The 20,738-nt window shown below is 40.5% G+C and overlaps 1 protein-coding gene across 3 annotated transcripts in view; it reads right to left on the bottom strand.

The window, feature by feature from the left end:
• Thsd7b (thrombospondin type 1 domain containing 7B) overlaps positions 1-20,738 on the bottom strand; it is an 844,758-nt gene that overhangs the window by 30,806 nt on the left and 793,214 nt on the right. For all 3 annotated transcript variants that reach the window (XM_060372003.1, XM_060372004.1, XM_060372005.1), the window contains exons 18-20: positions 13,046-13,187; positions 11,480-11,595; positions 9,251-9,368 (exon numbers count right to left, since the gene is read on the bottom strand). In XM_060372003.1, the coding sequence (XP_060227986.1) occupies positions 9,251-9,368; positions 11,480-11,595; positions 13,046-13,187 (376 nt within the window). The remainder of the gene's footprint in view (positions 1-9,250; positions 9,369-11,479; positions 11,596-13,045; positions 13,188-20,738) is intronic.

The raw sequence follows: 20,738 nt of genomic DNA, 5'->3' as shown, positions 1-20,738 counted from the left end.
CATGGCAGCTCAGTGTCCAAGTGGGTTCCCTAGTAAGGGGAACAGGGCCTGTCTCTGACATGAACTCAGTGGCTGGCTTTTTGATCACCTCCCCCTGAGGAGGGGACAGCCTTACCAGGCCACAGAGGAGGACATTGCAGCCAGTCCTGATGAGAGCTAATAGACTAGGGTCAGGTGGAAGGGGAAGAGGACCTCCCCTATCAGTGGACTTGGGAAGGGGCATAAAAGGAGAAGAGGGAGGGAGGGCAAGATTGGGAGGGGATGAAGGAGAGGGCTACAGCTGGGATACAAAGTGAATAAATTGAAATAAAAAAATTAATTAAAAAATTTAAACACAATCAAAAATAATGCCTTTGCTGTAGGTCCCCATGCCACCTGCAGCTCAGGATTAAGATATTTCTTGAATAATGGTAGAAAGCTGTGCTAATAGAGGAAGCCTGTGGAAAGGGTTTTATAGGCTCATTAGCATCCTAATGTTATGCAAGCATATAGAGTCCTAGAGACCCACATCAAGAAGATATGGTGAGGAACACACAGATTACAAGAATACGCTACACAGATACATCTCACACTGTATATGGACTTCCTGTGGGTTATCTAAAATATAACAAACACGTTAAAATGTTAACATTTTGAACTTTTGAGATTATATTCATAATTATAATATATATTACATATATAATATAATTACAACATTTCTCCTTTTCCTTTCCTTACATCAAAACTTTCTATCTACCCTTCCTTGGTCTCTTTCAAATTAAAGTCTTTTTTTTCATCAATTATTGCATATATATTAGGAAGATATACATATATTCCTAAATATAACGTGCTTTCTGTACAACATTACTTGTTTGTATGTTTTCAGGAATCTGTTTTATATCACGTCTGAGAACTGGCCTGCAAACAAGTCACAAGTCACGCTTGCTGTTGCACCTGCCTCTTGTTGCTGATGGAGTGCACACAACTATGGCATCCGGAGCCTGCCACACCCCTTCTGTTCTGGCCAGGCTTTCTCTGTTTTCTAGGTGACAGCAACAGTGCTGCCATATGTATCCTGCTTCCAAGGTGAGGAGGAAAACCTTCCGTGGCCATGTTCTTGCCTTCCTTGCTTGAGCTTACATTTCTCAATATAAGCATGAAGGAAGACTCTAGACATCCAGGGGAACCTGGGTTTGGTGAGAGTGTGGACAGCATGTCTAGTGACTGGCATTTATGAGACAAAGGGAAGGAGCTGATTTTTCTTTGTTCAGGTTCTGCCTGTAAAACGAGCTTCCAGTTTAAGAAGGACCTACGTCACAATGGGCCAAGTCTGTGGTTAGTTGGCAGTTTACCTCTCAGAGCTGATTTTTGTTTTGTGTTTTTCCTTCCTTTGGGAATACCAAGATCTCACTGTAGCCAGCATTGGTGCGGTACTTACTATCTATCAAACCAACAACAGTAGCCAGCATTGGTGCGGTACTTACTATCTATCAAACCAACAACAGCTATTCACCATGAAGGAGAAAAAGATTGCATGGCAAGACCCCCAGAGACAAATAAGGCATATGACCTAGTTATGAAGGTAAGCTGAAAACAGAGACAGACAATCCTGGTACTTGCACATGGATTTGAAGTATATATTATTGGCCTAGTTCACATTCCCTTTGAACTCAGCAGTTCTCAGACTGCATAATGAGGCTCCACTGACACGGTGCCTAAGAGACATTTTAAACAAATTCTAAAGACCTCAAAGCTGACTAAATACTTGTCAAGATTTTCATACAGAAATGAAATTAATATAAAGATTCCTTTTTTTAAAAGCTTGTCTCAGACAAAGAGAGCACAAATACAGCAACTGGCCATTCTGATTGTACAACCAGATCACAGTGGCCATTATGTCTGTCCCTGCAGCATGCATCAAATTAGAATTCTTCTGGGGTCGGCACAAAGTTGCTGAGTTAGATGTTTTGGATAACTACAGACAGTTTGATATAATCCAAGATAATAATATAACGGGTTATGTTTGTATATGTAAGGGATGATGGATAGAAAACCAGAATAACCAAAAAGAGCATTGAGGAAGATGTCTTGATCCTCCAACAGTTAACTCTAGGAAGCTGAGCAATCTAACGATTGCTCAGAATGAGCACACTGCCCGAAGCCTGGGCAGTGTATGGAGATGTGGAGATGTAGTCTGTGAGCTGAGCATGAAGTGACCTGGCCTTCTAATGTGCTTCTGAACGTTTCTACTTCTGCCTCACTTTCAAGTAAGGCATATATATTTTTAATATGAGCTGAGTTATTTAAGCATATACTGCAATCATTGGTGTGGAATGGTCATCCGGAAGTTGAAATCTCCAAGGAGCTAGTCAATTATTATTTGTAATAGGGGACCATGTCATGATATTCAGGGTAACACTGTTTTTTTCTTTATGGGCACCAAAAAATATAGATTATTGAATAGTGCTTCAAGTTTCTACTTTCTACTTCCACAGGTTTATTCTTATTTTTGGTACTTGCTTATTTAGTATTGCTTAGTAGTATTGCTAGCAGATGATAAGGTAAATGAGAACGAAGCAGACAGACAGCCATGTTCGACTTTAATCATGTTTCTCTGTGGTTAAGGAGTTTTCTTAAAAAGCTCATCACTGAGAGGGTATTCTTTGCTATAGAGGGAAGGACTGAGTCATGGCTACCTTGTGCTTTGATACAGGGATGGTATGCCTGTTCTTGTTTTACTCCTTTCTCTTCCTTGTTCTGTTTCCATTCCCCTCACAGTAACACGCCAACCTGCATTCCATCAGCTCAGCAAACCAAACACTTGAACAGGACCTTGATCTGGGCTGCATTTCAGAAATCATTCAAGACTGTTGCTATCTTATTTAAGCGATGATTAATTGAAGCTTAGAGAAGTTAATTTTTTTGCAGAATCACAGTTAGCACCAGGATGCTTTACTCCAAAAGTATGTGTTTTCCAGTACGCCTCGTCTGGCCCTTGTCATGGGTGTTGGGTGCTAGAATTCAGTTGCCAGGTCTTTGGAGAACATTTGGTATTGCAGCTAGCCATGTCCTTTGCCTTCCTTGAATTCATATACTCCATAGTTTCCTTTAGCAAAAACTAACTGATAGTAACAGGCCCAGGCTTTTCTCCTATAAAAAGTATTTGCGGTTTTATCTACTCATCCTAGTAAGTGGGCAAGAATAGTACAAAGTTTCATTGCATGTGAAACACTTCCTTTCAGGTAGGTAGACACATACTATGATGTGATTGAAGCTGTACTTTTAAACAAATATCACCTACAGTTTTTGCATTAATTTTAAATGTAGATATTGCTGGAGATGAATTTGTGACCAGGGCTAATGTCTGACAAGGTAGAGAAGTTAAAGTGCTGAGCAGTGATTTGAAGCCAGCTGCTGGCCATATGCTGGGCTTTGTTAGAGACAGAGATGTGGGACTGCCTCTCCACTTAGAGCTGTGGCCTACAGGCTTATTTTCTAGAGAAGGTCCTTGGGTCATCTGAAAGTTTCTTGCAGTTCCCAGGCATCTTCTATCCTAGAGAACTCTCAACACAGACAAGATGAGGACTGCAGAGGCTGCTGGAGTCCAGGTGGCTTTGGTCTCAGCCAGGATCATCTGCCCAAGAGAGAGGCTAGTCACTGAAAGATGTAATAAGGCCATTGAGAGGTCAAGACAGACCGTGTTATCAGAAGGGATCTTTGAAAGGAAGATGATTACTGTTATGCTCTGCTCTGTTGTGAGACTGTGGTGGCAGGTGTGTGTATGTATTGAGCTTTAGGCTTTCAGTGGTAGGCTGTGTCTATATTACTCACTGTTCAGTGCTCAACCATCACAGCAATTCCCTTAAATACCAATGGACACTGTCACGGCTCTGTGATGCACATAGACAGTGTAAGTACTGAAACGAAGAGATCCCATAGGGTCCAAGATGAAAAGGTCACAGAGAAGGATTTACAGTCTTGAAGCTACTCTGCTCATTCTTTTCTGAAAAGAACATCAGGGTCATTAATTTCCTGTCTATAATATTAATAGCTATCATCCTAGACATTACATAATATTAAGGAGACTACATTCAGAGGGATTCTTTTTTTTTTGGAAAAAATAATTCTTTGGGAATTTCATATAATGTGTTTTGATTATATTCACCCTTCTTCCTCTTTTTTTCAAAGCACTAATGTTTCTGTGTTCCAAGCTGAGATAGAATTTCTCCGCTTATTCTGGAATATACGTGTGGATTATAAAAAACCTCATAAAGTAGTGTAGCATCAAACCAGGAGCATCTGCAGAGGGGAAACAAAGCGCTTTGCAGCCGTCCGCTACCAGGCTCCAGTGCAGCCTTCCACTGGCACACGTCGTCTCTGTGCTGGCTGTGTTACCGCCTACTACCCAGCTACACATTAGGAGAACACATGACTCAACCATTATGAAGAAGTTACTAAGACATGTCTGGCATTGATAATTGTGTTCTTGACCGATGGATATTTTAAAAAATGTCACTTTGGTATTTCTTCGTTTTATAGAGTAAAATAGCACGAGCCCACAAAAGACAAGTTAGCATTTCAAGGCTCTAAAATTTGCCTCTGGAAAAGCAAGCTCTGAAGCCAAGGTCCTGGGCCTTTGTGCATAGTCTTTTCTGTAGCTTCCTGAGTTCCTGTAATAAGAACCAATTATTCCATAGAGTAAGTGAGTATGAATTGTTACAACTGTTAGTCTTGTGCCTAGTCAAGAATTCCACACCAGTCAAATTTTATGCAGGCACCAAAGTAAAGGTTACTGATTTGCCTTGACATCCTGAAACAAAATAACAACAACAACAACAACAACTACAATAATAACAATAACAACAACAAGAAAAGTTTTCATGTATGGAGCTCATACAAATTAGTGTTTTTCATTCTGGTCTAGAATAGATGGAAAAACTGCATACGATCTGCGAAATACAAGCAGCAGGCTGGATTGTATAGCGTAGAAAAACAATATCAACTCATATACACTGAATGAATAACTATAGAAAAAAACATAGCCTGGAATTAACATTTCAGAGTCTCACTGGTTAAGTGATAATTATGAATAATTCATGATATGCTAAATATAGGGAGTTCTACATTCCACTGAGTGGATGAAAACTCAATAGACAAAGAACATGACTAATCCAAATATTAAGCTCTATTATTACTAGCTTTGATCTAAAATGATTCCCTCAGTGAAACTGAGAATCAGCCTCTCTCTAACCTGAGAGAAATTGGATTCAGATCGTTCTGACCTTGAAATCGTTAACACAATTAAAAAGTATATGACAAGCTCCAGGTGTGCACTAAAGTGGCAGCTCACAGGCTTGGAAGATAAAGTCAGAGCCCATTTCGAGATTTCCCTCAGATCAGTGACAGTCCGTGAGTTTGATGGTGAAGCCTGGCGCACTGGGCCAACAGTGAATTCCTAAACAGGCGTATCGTGTGAACTTCCGCGTTTGATACAGCAGTCAGCCCCAAGCTGCAGGTGCGGAAGGCTGGCTCCGGGTAACTCCCTCACCCTGTTTAATGTGACTGTGTACACTTTATCTCATCTTATCTCTCTGTCCCCCGGCCACAATCAGCAGACAAAAGAGCGGCTCCTACTGAAGGCAGACGGGCGCCCTGCTTAGCAGAGACAAGCGCCTGCAGATGTTTCTCAATGATAGCATGTAACCTTTTCCAGCTCCAAGAATAAGTTTGTGCCATGCACGCCTGCGTTTGATGGGTGCTGCTTGTTTATTGTTTCCAGGCGGGGGCATGTGAGGATGAAGGCATGACTTACATACAGAATTTTCACAGTTTGGAAACAAGGAGGAATGATGCCCTGAGGAGAAGGCTGCAACAGTGGGGAAGGCGGGAGGGGCGAGGGAGGGGTGTGTGACTGTAACCACAATTCCTTCACACAGTCTGAGGGAAGGTGCCTACAAAGCCAGTGGTCACATATACAGTTCCCCTAAGTACTTGGCTATTCTCTCAAATTGAGGCCAGGATCAAGTATACAGAAACGGAATGATACTCATTTTCACATTTCTGTCTGTGGGTTGTAATCTAAATCTTTTAACACAAAACACTGTCAACAATGCTTGAGAGATTAAAATTTGAGCATCCTTACAATGGCATCACTAGTTTTAAGGCACATCTTGCTATTCAACTTTGGCATAATATCAGCTCCTCAGTGTTGCCCTCCCCATTCTGACAGATTCTTGTAATTTTCCATCAATTTTTGTCTTACCATATCACTTAGCATTCCCAGTGCCTGTCTTGATCTCATCACTCATGTTTCCACTGAGGTACTGGTTTTATGCCTGATATCTTACCTGTTCCATGCAGCTTATTCTGAGCTCCTGGGAGGGGGCCTTGCACTCAGAATGTGTCCAATGAGTAAAATACATGACATAATTTATTTCCCACCTTGACAGTGAGAGGGGACATCAGGAGATACCAGGATAGTAGGCATTAACTTTTCAAAACTTTTTCACATGACCAGAGGAATGACTGAACATGTCCATATTTTGACTATTGGTAGGATCTCCAGATGTCAGAACTATGGAACTTTTATAAACTGTATTTTTACACTTAGCCATTTAGAACATAAAGATTAAGGAATTAATCCACAGATTAAGGACTGACACCCCCCCAGAAGTTATCCCATTTATGAAAAATTAGCTTGAGTTAATGCCCAAGTGATTCCATACTTGTGTGGCTTCAGTTTAGAAAATAACTTTCCTCCTGAAAATTTTGGTCTTTTGTCTTTGTTTGTTATTAGGAACTTGAGTTCAGGCTGAAGCTGTAATTATCTAGACTTCTCCAACTGTGGGCTCAGGTTTGGGATGTTGGTTGGTTGGTTTCTAATAGACAGTGGCAGTGTGATCAGTCCTCGGCATCAGCAGGACTGCTTGAAAACGTAAAGCGAGGTTTTAGTCAAGCATTTGCTTTGAGGTTGTATAGATGATGGTGAAGTGCTGCAATGGCATGATGGGCTGTTATTCCTCAGCCACTTGTTACAGTGGCACAATTAGGCTTTGCAGAAAAAATAACAAGAAATGTATTTTCTGTCTCCACCTGTTAAGACACATTTTTGGGTTTGGAGAACAAAGAACTTCATTTCTTAGGCAGAGAGAAAGGAAAATACCAAGTGATAGTGGCTGACTGCATTAAGACTAAAAATCCAGCCTCTAAATTCTTCTCCCCTGAGTTTACTTTTTATGGTATAGACAAATGACAACTGACATTCTTCCGGAAACCCATGCAGTGTTCTGCATTGAGACAGAGGAGATAAGCCCATGAAGAATCAAAACAGGAGTGGTAGCCTCTGGGGAAAGATGGACTTGACATTCAGGAAATATCAGTGGTGGTGATGGGGAGATGGTCTGTGTAAGGGAACATGCCTAGGTGGGATGACGTATAATCTGATCTGGAAAGTGCCAGGAACAGCGTATGCTGAAGTAGAGGAGGCAACACGGCAGGGGCAGCAACAGAGACAGACAGTGTGGTCCAGCTTTCTCCCTTTAGGGCCATCCTTTAACCGCTTTTGCATGTCACCCGTGACTGCTCAGGAGCAGAGCATCCCAATATGACCCTCAATGAGACTGCAATGCATCACCTCTGGGCTGAAGAGGGATGGCTGTGGTGTTAGGCATCAAAATGTGACAACACTGTCACCTGTGGAAGTCTTCATCAGTGTGCTCTGTCCCCTGCCCGTTTCTCTACTATCAGTTGTCCTCCAGTAAAACTGCTGACTTGGGCAAGATCAAATGCCTGAATAGCCAGCTGCATGTTGAACCTCAGATTGATCTGACTTTGAGGTGGTCCCTCATGGAAGCTGCCTCTAAGGCATGTTTTAGGAACTGTGTAGTACAATCACTAACTCCTCATCCTAAGACAAAACATTTGTTTTCCTGGGGCTTTTGTTTACATTTATGTAGATTATGGTATGGTAACTATCATCATAATCATCATCATCATTATTGTAATCTAAGATTCCCATACTTTCATTGTGAGTGATGTTCTTTGTAAAACAGCTGTTGCCCTTAGCTGCATTTTCTTAGTGCACATCATGGCTGCTGTTTTCAATTCTCTGTCATCTCACAGCTGAGTTTTCATATGAGCTCTGTTGCCTTCTGGCTTCTTCCTAGCTCCCCATCAAGCCAGGACTAAGACTAACAGTGAAGAACCCCACTATCCTTATTTGTACGGCTTAGAAGTAGCTTATAGTGCAGTCTCAGGACTTCTATAAGAGAGCTTCTGAGCATTGCTGGTGAGCAATGAGATCCAGATCTTAACGTTTTCTTCTACCTGATCTTTGATTCCTCCACGTTTTCTTCTACCTGATCTTTGATTCCTCCAACTTGAAGGTCCTTTCTTCTCCTCTGCTTGATGACTAACCACAATGCCATGATATCTTCCTAGGTTTCTGAAAGTCACCTGCTGATAAACTATAAGCTATCAAGACTCTAGCTCATCCTATGTCCATGTATGCTTTTCTTTCATGTATGTATGCTTTTCTTTCATGGCCCTTTCACCCAAAAATAAATGCTAAGACTCCTGCTCTAGCTTACTGGCTACATGCCATCTTTCTTCATTTGACTAACTTCCTAGAAGTGCCTGGCATCTACATGCCAGTGCAGTTGACAGTCATTTACTCACCGAGACTCACATTCCCCTACATCATAGTGGGAAACTGAGTAAGATGCAGCTGGCCATCAGAAACTACATTTCCTGTCCTAACCTTCTTGCCCGAGTTGGGGAAAAATGACTCAATTTTCTCTCAAAGAATTCATCAGGAAGAGAGGTACACCACACTTCTAACATGGCTCATAAGAACATGACAAAGATGTCAACAGGGAAATGGTGCTGTCAACATTCCATGGTCTCTGTCAGCCTATGTGCTTGATGAACTCTTTGAAGCAGAAGCAAGTCCTTTCTGTACAAGGGTAGAATCAATCTGTAGTCATTGTGTCCAGCTATACTGACATAATACACAGTCTAAGACCACCATGGCTGCATGTTTTCAACTGATAGAGTTTAGAATCTTTCACAGGATACTGACCCACAGGTGAGCCACTCTCCTGTGACCTGCTACTGTTACAGTCATTCCTTCCATCTTTGCTGAGCCCTCAGTACTCTTTAGAGGTCTGTTCTCCTTTGGGTCAGCCTTGTGTTAGCCTCAGCTACTAACTACAGTTTCTGGCCAGTTATTAAGATACTTTTATAGTAGGAACAAACAGAAGACACTGCATACCTCCTTGGCCACAGGACTGTGAACACTCTGTCCATGCTGTCCATCCTGAGAGCTGACAGTTGACCACACATTCCACCAGACAGGGAATACTCATCCTCTGGGGCTTTTCCAGATTACGCTGCAAATGCAGTGAGACACACCTTCAACACTAAACCAGATCACATGCTTTTATAGGCAAAAGTGCCCTTTATTCTGTAATAAATGACCTTTTCACATTGTGGTGGGAGAACACACATCCATTGTTTCACAAATAGGTAGCCAGAAAGATGACTGTGGTTATTTCACTGCTGATGTTTGGTCAGTCAGAATTTTTTGTTATAAACTCTGACTCTAGCCAAGGACCCAACACCCAGGTGCTGGGGAAGTTATGAGGTCACATGGCACTGAAATCGCCCATGTTACTTAGTCAGCAACAAAGTAGGAAGACATGTCATCATTCCATCCAGATATCCTGGGATGGGCTGCCAGTACAGTGAAAGATCAAAATTAGTAGCAAGGCTAGGAGCATACAGAATAGAAACAAAGATAAAATAAATGCATCATCTGAAACTCCAAGTGCCCAACTGGACAGTGTAACTACAGTTCTAATATGGAGACAAACTGCTGAGACAGTTTATGTTCTTCTCTGAAATCAACATTTAGACAAAATGTGTAATTCATATTATGACCAAAGTAGAAGATATCTCAGTGAAGGAATACATTACCCAAGAATCAGAGAGTGAATACTGAGGTCTGTGCTGTGGGGCTCAAACACCGATTATATGTTAATTAGGAAAGCTTTGGTACCCTATACATGTTAAATATCATTACTGCAACTACCCACGCTAACATTAGTTATGACAGCATGACAACTGTCTAAGCGGGCAACACAAAAAGCACTATAAAGGGATTGATGTGATACAGATATTAGAGCTAGGTTAATAATTCAGGGCTTCTTTAAATGAACACTCATTAAATAGAGGTTTGATACATGCCATTTAGAAAACAAGGAAACTGATTTTTATTAGTGAATAATTTACATCTCTTCTTGCATCAAAAGAAAATATTTTTTTACACACATAGGCAGATCAAAACTGATAGCTAACACGATTCATAAACAAAACAAAGCTGCTGACAAAATAAAGTCAGCAGCTCCTCTGAACTGTGACAGTGCAAAAGTACACTTCTGTCAGTTAAAACACCCTTACGTGGCTTCTCACTGTGCACTGGGAAGGAATATTAACTTTGTGGGCACAGCACTGAGTGTACCCATTGTTTATCTGGACGACTAGGTAGGTAACTTCTTTCCTGAGGCAGTCAGTGTATTAGAGGCAGGCTAAGTGAAATTAAGTCTTCAAATAAAGCAATGGCAGTTGGCCAACAGTCTTCTATGTGAACCAATTTCAGGATGCTATCGATTAGAGCATCCAGTCTTGGACAGCCTGGTTCATAGCCAGCAACAGGGATGATGTCTGCACTACTGGTTAGGGAGCAACTGTGATGGTACTTAGGGTTGGTTTAGGGGTGCTGGGGAAGTCTTTGTCTTAATTTCTGCTTACTTCCCCTCTGTTACAACTGAGACAGACCCTTGTCCACCTGTCAACATACTGCAGACATTTCTGTAGCCTCCTGTGATTACTGGCATCCTATCTTCAATCGTGAAGCTTGTTTCTGTATGCCTACAGTATGAAAACATGACCGTTCCTGTTGAACTGCCCCTGTAGTGCTGAACTTACATCTGGGCAGAGAATACCCAGTTCTTTAGAATGTGTCTGATGGTAGTTTTTCTTCAAGCACCATAAAATTAGAAAAGTCCAGAACCTCCTAAAATGGAAATTGATGCGGAGGTCTTTTTAGATTGAGAAGGCAGTTGTAGTGTTTATCTGGCAATTATTTGTTGAGAAAATCATCACTGTAGTCTACATTCAGGGTCAGCATCCATCTTATGTGAAAAGTACATGTTTATCACACAGCCAGGATAAGGGGTCATACCGTAATTGTAAAGACACCAAGAGTTTTTTGGAAAGTAAGTACATTTTAACAAGTTCTTGGAAGTACTGACTCCAATTCTTTCCAGTCCTATTTTTTTTTTTTTTTTTGGTGCAAAATGACCTTTCTTCACTATTTTGAGTAAGTCCAATAGCCAGTGACATAGAACTATTGCACAAATGTCTTCAGTCAATGTTGTAATGTCTATTAATGTTGTGAAGGTTGTGGACTAAGGCTGAGATCCCATCACGCACGGGTTACCTGCTCACAGTGGTCCATGCCAACTGGCTTGCCATCGCTGCGCACACAGCTCAGCAGGCGAGTCCTCACCCCCTGGCCACAGGAAGCGTTTTCACTCAGCTGGCAGGCGCTCCACTCTATAGGCAAAGGATCATAAACACCGAGTTTTAAAGGTCTCGGCTTGTGAGCCAACCACATCCAAGCTCTGATAATTTGCATATGTGGAAGGGTAAGTCCGTAAACAATTTTCCATATTCCTATGTAGCTTTGGAAAATCTCATACAATCATTACAATCATTGTGTCAGAAGACAAACAAGCATGTAAACAAAAATAAAATAAATGTACTGATTTAATTTTCTGTTTGCTTTCTAGAGGTAAAACAAAATAAAATAAACCCAAATGGTCCTAGTAAATATTTGGCAGGATGGGAGAGACACTAACTAGAGAGTAAAGAGAGAGAAGTTTTAGGAAGCTGTTTGTTGTGGGTAACACAGGGAAAACAATCAAGGCCAACCACCAACTCTATGTTTGTGCCCCGCCCAGCCCCATATCCCCAAATCTTAACTTCTAAGGTTGTAGAAGTAGGGAGTGGAAACTTTTGATGGTGATTGGATCAAGACACGGACAGCTCAGAAATGGGAGCTTTGTGAGCTTGTCTGGGGGACATCCCGTGAAAGTGCTCAAAGGGGCTATCTCTGGGCAAAAGAGTTTCATGGTGCCTAAGGTGTTATAAACCGACCATAGCCATGCTAGGTGATTCCAGCCACTACCTCCATAATTTGACTTAAAACAACAGCAACAAATTTTCCTTATAGGTGTGGGAGTGAAAGATCCCCAACCATGTTAATAAAATTTTTTCTATATCTAAGAGTTTAATAACAAACTCATATACAGTTAGAGAAAAGTCAGTCTTAAAATATATACTTTTTCAATAAAACAAAATTACATAGTATTTCTGAAAAACTACTATAAAAACTAAAGAAAAAGACCCAAAGAAAAAGGGTGACTGTATCATGCTGTCAGAATCTACAAGGTTTTTACCACAGGGAATCTCAGCTGTTCCACCGTGCACAGAAGAGAGGTTTTTGGCAAAGCACGTTGCTTTGTTTGTGCAGGCATATGGCACTGACTCCAATGCTTGGACCTAACATGGTTGTACATTTGGTGGCATTTTTGCTCCTCCCCTGTTGGGGGCATGGTAAGAAGTGGGTAAGAAGTGCAATAGCCTTCCCTGGGCACTTCTGTGAATGTTCGGACAATCACAGTGGCTGAAAACATCATCTAATATGTTTCTCGTTGCCTCTCTAATATCCCTGACCGGCTCCTCAGGAAAATACATCATAGACTTGAGTTACTAAATTAATGAAGGGCATGAGAAAAACCAGACTCCACTGTTGTGGCCTCGCTGCATCCACATGACATGAATGGATGTTTGTTTTCATGAAGGCCGACTGCCAATAAGCTCTCAGCTTTTCATGTCCCCACATACACTATCCTCTCCATCACTAATGCCAGGAAGGGATGCACACTCAAAGGTTAGTCAATGTTCAGAAAAAAAAATAAGGCATGGTGGGTTTCAACTTTACCTGTCAGATTGTACTGGAACTGGAAACAGTTTTCATTGAGGAGGCAGGGTCGCAGCTGTGAGTCTTCTCCACACGTTCTTGAGTTCATGGACGGCCTCAGCAGATGCCGAGTTCTTCTCTGCATTGCATGGGGGTCACATGACTATAACAGTTGAGAGCAGGCACACAAGGACACGCAGTGATTGATAAATTCTACAACTGTATGTGCATATGCAGACATAGACTAGCTACAGAAAGGAAGCTGTAGCTACAGCAGTGAGGCCGTGGCTATACCTGCGAGTGTTACAGCTTGTGGTTAGAAGAGAGAATGGCTCTGTGATCCACAGATGTCATTTTCACTTCATCTGACAACCGATATAGTTTATTTTATGCTATTTTTATTTTTTATTTACTTTGCATCCTTGTTGTAGTCCCATCCCTCCTCCTCTCCCTGCCGCACCCTCCTTCTCTTCCCCTCCTCTCTTTGCTTTTCCTCAGAAAAGAAAAATGGTGCTCCCTTTCCCATCCACCCCAGCTCATCAAGTTGCATCAGGACTGAGCATGTCCTCTTCCCTTGTGGCCTGGCAAGGCATTTCCACCAGGTGGAAGTGATCAAAAAGCTGGCAAGTGAGTCCTTGTCAGATGAAGGCTCCACTTCCCTTACTAGAGAACCCACATGAAGCCTATGCTGCCCATCTGCTACATCTTTATAGGGGGTGTAGGTCCAGCTTGTTCATGGTCCATGGTTGGTGCCTCAGCCTCTGCAAGCCTCTCTGGGCCCTGGCTAGTTGGCTCTGTTGATCTTGTGGAGCTCCTGTCACCTCCAGAACATTTACTCATTCCTCCCACTTTTCCACAAGATTCCCCACACATCGCCCAATGTTTGGCTATGAGTCTTGGCATTTATTTTGAGGCATTGCTGGGTAGAGCCTCTTAGAGGACAACTCTGTAAGCCTCCTGTCTGCAGGCTTAGCAGAGTATTGTTTATAGTGTCAGGGGTTGGCACTCTCCGGGACAGTGGGGCTTTGGTCGGGAATTCCCTCAATCCCTGCTCTATCTCCTCTATCATTATCCCTGCACATCTGGTAGGCAGGGTAAACATTGGGTCAAAGGTTTTGTGGGTGGATTGGTGCTTCAAGGCCCAGAAGATATTTTTGACAACCAGTATATTTCATCTTTAAATGAAATACAAAATTATTTCAGTCACCCTTGTTCAACAGAAATAGTCATACAGAATATTCAAATGTGATAACTATTTTTAAAAATCCCAGGAAAAACAATTACATATAAGTATAAAATTATAAAATTAATATGGATGAAGTAAAGCATTCTTTTTATTTGGGAGCTCTCTGACCCAAGGTGTGAATTCTATAAGCTTGTCTACCTTCCCCAAAATAAATACATAAATGCAAACTCCAAAAGTTTACTGAAAACCACAATCGCCTGGGACCACATGTCCTCTCCTAGTATTAGACCATGTAATAGAGGTAGATAAGTCTACTTGCCACATCTTATGCACCTGGTCTACCCACAGAAGAGCTCTCAGCCTTGTACAACCACCTTTCAAATGCCCTTTAAACCTCATTCTTCACCTTCCCAGACACCTAATCACTGCCCTCAGCTGACCTCCAACAATGTTAACTTCTTCTCTGTTTTTTTTTTTTTGTTTGTTTTTTAGAAAAATTCACTTATGTCCATGGATTTCTCTACAGATTTAGTTCTAAACACATATGTGCATATGATACGTCTGTCCTTCTGCTGATACTATTTCTTTATTAACTTGTTCCTTCTTTTTAAAAAAAATTATTAAGGCATGATGGACAATAAATTCTGCTTCGATTACAAGCTAGTGAAATCCTGAAAAAAATCTATATAAAACAGTTGTCCAATAAATAACATGAATATTTTCAGAACATGAAGTTTCAGACCCTGAAAAATCTAAGATGGTTTATAGACTAGGAGAACAAAAGGCTTTGAATTGTGATCACTAAATCACCATTTTTGAGACGTCATTTTATTTTTTCCCTCCTTTAGCCTTTTCAGGCATCACAGTAAGAATATTACCTGAATATTGGCTGATTCATAGTGACAGTGTTGGATTACACTGAACTATTGTGGAAAATTTCACACATTTTCCCCCATCAAGTTTAGGTGATTGAAACACCTTTGCTATCTGTGTGATTTCACACTCAAATAATCTGTCAATACTTTAATTTTACATTTAATTATATTACATTGCATCCAGATGATCAAGAAGGAACAAACAAGTAATTAATTATATTTACACAAATCCCATGCTACTGCTATTTATTTCTATTTTCACAATTAATTTGAATTCTTGTACTCATGGGGAGGAATAAAATCTTAATGGATTTGTCAATGAAGGAAAATAATAGAATCCTGGTAGACTTTCTAGATTAGAGCTCTGCTACAGTTGTTTCTTATAAAGTAATCAATCCGTGTTTGAGATATGTGCAAGGATCCATGCGTCTGCTTAGTCTAAGCCACCAACTAAAAGAGAAGATAAAACAGACACACAGATCAATTCTACCGTGTGGGGCCAGCAGTACTCTGATTTGGACAGTTTTCAGACGTCAGAATGTTTACACAGGCTTTAGGGGTTGGCATCTCTACTCTGAAAATACAAAGTCTGAAACATCTCAGAATCAAAAACCTACATTTGGTAAATTTTAGCAATCACACAGAGTGAGGCAGATGGATAGTGATGGGCTGTGATTTGATGACATTTTTAGGATTTTGTCCATCAAATCTCATAGTGTGTACGCTTGTTTAACATGGCTTTTCATTATCCTCTTTGCTTTAATTTCATGTTCACACAATCTAGATATATTGAAATCAAACATTAAAACTCTTGCTAATTCCTTATTTATATCAACAGTTGAAGAGGAGCTCATGGGTGACTGGATTCATATAATCAGTATAAACTTCTTAGATATTTTTATGAAAGAAGAAACTTGTATGAAACTCTTCATATGAAAATTATCTTGATATTCATAAGTGAGAGACTGCAGTTTTCTCTTATCTCTTTCTATTAGCTTCTTGTCAAAATTCAGTGGTCGCATTTTTAATCACTTCCGTTTCTAAAGCAGTATTCCAAAAATGACAAATTCACCACTAATGTGAGAGCAAGTGAAGAAGCAGAAGCCTCTAGGTCAGCAGTTTTCAGCTCCCCAATGCCGCAGCCCTTAATACAGTTCCTTCTGTCCTGGTGACTCCAGCCAGACAGTTATTTTTGTTACTGCTTCATAACTGTAATTTTTCTGTTATAAATCATAGTGTCATGAAGTGTGATATGCAGATGGTCTTATGCAATCCCTGTGAAATGGTTCTTTGACCTCCAAATGGGTCTCAACCCTAAGGATGAGAACAGCTGATCAAAGTCTTGATAGTTTCTTCATCGGCTCAAAACTCCCCAGACAAAAATTTCTTCCAGACAGAATTTATATTATTTATATAAGGATATAGGATCCATTCCCTAAATATGCAAAAATGATGTGCAGACAGCTAACTCAGAGTTAACTGAGGACTAATTTTCTTGAGAAGATTAAAGCACACAGCTGATTGCTGTTTTCTAGGTAGCCTGTAACTGGTATAACCAGTTCCCTTCTAGATCTTGAATCTTTCAGATGGATAGGCTTTATAACCTAATACCTTTGTAAACTAGAATTTATTTATGTAAAGTCCAAGTCTTTCATTCACCCCAGCAGCAAGCCTTCTTCCCTGGCCTAAAGTCTTGTGGTCATCTCAAGGTAAAATAGATATCCCACCTGGCAACTCCCACCACTTCTTCAGACCCTTCAGCCAGAGGGCATCCCTGCTGGAACTGAGCACCCACTGAGGTGTGTCTGTGTGAGTCCCCTGGGTTACCTGCGAAGCCCATGTCCTAATATTTTGCTACTATCTCTAGTGTGGCAGAAGTGTTTGTCCGGTAGGAAGTTGGTTATCTTGGGCAATCAGGGCAGGTTTTATAAACTGCCATTAGTAAACAAATGATAAACCTTGGATAAAGGTCATTTTGCCTAATACGGAGTTTCTTCAAGGTTCTGTATATCCAAAAAGAATATTTTCATTACTCTTACTCTCATATTTCTTACACAATCTTGACAGAAGCCATCATTAACTTAATGAAACATATCAATAAATACATTTAATGAACCCATTATCTATAGAATAGATAATAGTTAATTTAATACATTCAAAATAAATTTAGATAGAAGGCATTATTTGAGATCACTGAACTATTAAAGATTACAGGTTAGTAAAACCAGTGATTGGGCCAGGTATTTGTGATTTTATATCACTGCAGATCTCTTACTTGGAAATGAGCATGGCTTCAGAGTCTGTTCTTGCCAGCTCCCATCAGATAAGGAAGCCAGTGCAGTCACTGGGTCACTGTTTACCTGATAACTAACAGGGCGGCTCCCTCAGCTGTCCAGTAGTCACAAGATCAGTGCATGCATGCTCCTGGACTTCATCTTTCTTGTTTGGACAAATGGAGTGAAAAGTGTGTAAGAGAATATTGTAATGCTTTGTACAATTTTTAAAAAGGAAATTCAACCCTGCTTCAAAGGTTAAGAAAAATCTGGGCCTAAAATATTTCTTGTTATGCCTTTCATGAGATTACATAAAAATGGTTTTGCACATCAAATACAACAGGACAGCAACGTCAAAACCAACAGAGAACACTTAAACATTTCCACAAGCCCAAATAGTAAGCCAGTGAGGGGCAGTGGTGGGATCAGACTGTGTGCCTGTGACATGGGAGAACATAGCAGGATAAATCAGAACAGAAAAATGCAATATGGAGGCAGAGCAATGCCACAGACAAGAGACTGAGACAAAGAAGGTCTGTGCAAAGGGATGGGAGCACAAACTGCCACAGGAGCACTCTGGGATTCCTCCTCCTTGCTCTTTAGCTCCTTGCACTGATAGGGCAAAGCTCCTTCCTGAATGCTCTCTATACAGTCCTTCACCACACTGGTGAAGACAAACAGGTTGTTAGATCTTCAAACTGAGAAAACCAGGGAGAGCCACGTCAAAGGATCAGGTGCGTCTGTCTGGAGCAGCTGGAGAGGAACCAACACCGGGAAAGCTCAGGGGAGCAGACTTGGTTTTGGATAGACCCTTCTAAAACTTCACGTAAGTAATTTTACAGAGCAAGCAACAAAGCAGGAGACAAAATTTGAATCCCTCCTGAGAATCCTGAGGAGAATAACATCCCATAGCTAAGATGGTGAAACAGATACACAAGTGGGAAACCAGATAGGAAGAGTACTTTCAAAATGAACCAAGCTAGCTTGGGAATGACACAGGAACACAAAGATGTAAACATGAATAAGAATTATAGGGACTCAGAAAATGAGTTACTAGCTCCAGTGAACAATTCAAAATAAAAGGAAAAGTCATTTTCAGAAATGAAAAAGAAACACAAGATTAAGAAGTGTAACAAATCATATCTTTATAGACATGAAAACAAAACAAACACAACAAAAAGCTGAAATAAAGCACCAAAAAGACACTGGGAGAATTGAAAAAAGCTGGTGAATAGAGAAAGAAGGCAAAACAGATATCACACATATAAGACTTCATAAGAAACCAAAACAGAGGCACAGAATCTAATGATTTAAAAAGAAACTTTAAGGAAACATAACAATAAAATAAAACAAACAAATAGATTTGAAACTGCCCATTTAAAGGAGCATGCCAGAGTCATCAATCCTGAAGAATATTCCTGTACAATTATTTAACTTTGAACAGGAGGGAGCAGTAACTTTGAATATCTAGGAGAGGGTTCCAGATGGCTTATAGAGGAAACAAAATCACATTCCCATATTGTGACAGGGAAACTTTATGTTAGAAAGCATAGAAATATAATAAAGATTCACATTCGAAAGGATCTAAAGATATATTACCCAGCAGGGCTGACTTTCAATTTCTAAGACTGAAGATGAACTGTTAGTAACATACAAGTACTTAAGCAAAATTGCTGCATGAGTACATTCTTCAGGATTTATTGGAGACTAACTTAGTTTGTTCAAGTGGCTAGAAAACATTAACGTATAGATATGAAATAAGCCAACCTTATATGTAGAACATCTGTAAAGGATGAGTAGTCTACAGATACATAGACAATAGCAATGCAAAAGAATAAAGCACGTGCAAAACTGCCCAAAACTTCAAGATGTCTATATTTAGATATTACTATCATGTGATTTTTTTCCCTTGTGAATATGGAATAGAGAATGTAATTACAATATGTGCTATGTCTATAATCACCCATTGTCTGTGGTAACTGATTTATGTTACGGATAAGGTGAGATACAAATATTAGAAAGAATGCAAGTGAACCCGTGTAGTTCCACACGTAAGCAATAAACACTTCATGAGATAGCTTTATATTTCATCTTCAAAGTAAAGGAAATAATGAACTGCATTTCAAAGTCCTGCCTCCTGAAGCGGCTTAGACACAACGACACACTGATGTGTGGGCAATCAGGCAAAATGTGAACCTTTAGAAATAATCCCTTATTTTTCATTTTAAGATTATGCATAATTGGACATGTGTATTATTAAAATCAGATGCATTGTGAGAAGGGGCTTGTGCATGAGAGAACAAGGTTGTAAAGCTTAATATGTCAGTCAGAGCAAAGAACCATCCTCACGATAGCCCTTAGCAACAATAATTGGGCACAGAGGCCCCTGAGTATGCTCAGTCATGTGGCCTGCTGGCTCGAGTGTATTGCCCTCCTTTGCTTTTGAGTAACTCTCCTTGCTACCTTGCAATTCATGTGTGCTTATTTCAGTTCCCTGTGTAGGATACCGAGAACCTAAAAACACTCATCCATGATTACAACTACCTGTAACATAACCTATACGTTTTATCGGACTGACTCTGACTACAGATTTGAAAAGAAAAAGATGACCTAGAAATCAGGACTTCTTTTTGTTTTGTGGAGAAAGGGAGGTTTAATCACAGGAGGAAGTGGGAGGGTCTTCCAGGGCACTGGGAAGGTTCTTCTTTCTTCATTGCTGTTTTGAGCAGTTAGCTATACATGTGTTATATGTGGTCTTTGTGTTTGTGTTATAATTTGCAATTTTCAAAAGTTAAGTGAAATTTCTTACTATATTTAGAATAAGATTGCTTCCATTATGAGATTTGATGGATTCCCATCAACAGTCCTTTTCGAAGAGCCTTGTTTCCTACCGAGTGAATAGATGGCAAGAAACAAAAACAAAACAACACAACAAAACAACTCCAAGACTCCCCCCCCCCTTTAAATCACCAAACTGCACTGAACTTGTTTGGCTCAGTCTGTGGTCACACACTGAAATCCATCCTCTCCTTTCTGCCAGGAACTACACATGTCCGCCATCCTGTGGACCCATGTGACTCCTGCCCTCACTATCACAGGTCACCCTCCACGTTCTCCCTTCCCTTTAGGGAAGTTCAGTAGTGAATTCAGAATGGCTTTGGAAGCCAAGCTTGAAGCGACAGATTTTTCATCCTATCTGAGGCCCCAGATGACTCCATGGAACCGACAGTGTCTTTTCCAAACCTGAAAATCCACTCGGGACTGCTTAAATTCCTTAGGATCTAAGTTTAGGTGATTTGCTTTTTACAAATTATCTGTTTTTGCTATGCTTACTACTGGGCTATTTACAACTCATAATTTAAACATTTAAGCTGTTCATG

This window comes from Meriones unguiculatus, chromosome 18, assembly GCF_030254825.1.
Source record: "Meriones unguiculatus strain TT.TT164.6M chromosome 18, Bangor_MerUng_6.1, whole genome shotgun sequence".
Taxonomy (NCBI): Eukaryota; Metazoa; Chordata; class Mammalia; order Rodentia; family Muridae; genus Meriones; species Meriones unguiculatus.
This window is presented reverse-complemented; position numbering and strand designations above follow the sequence as displayed.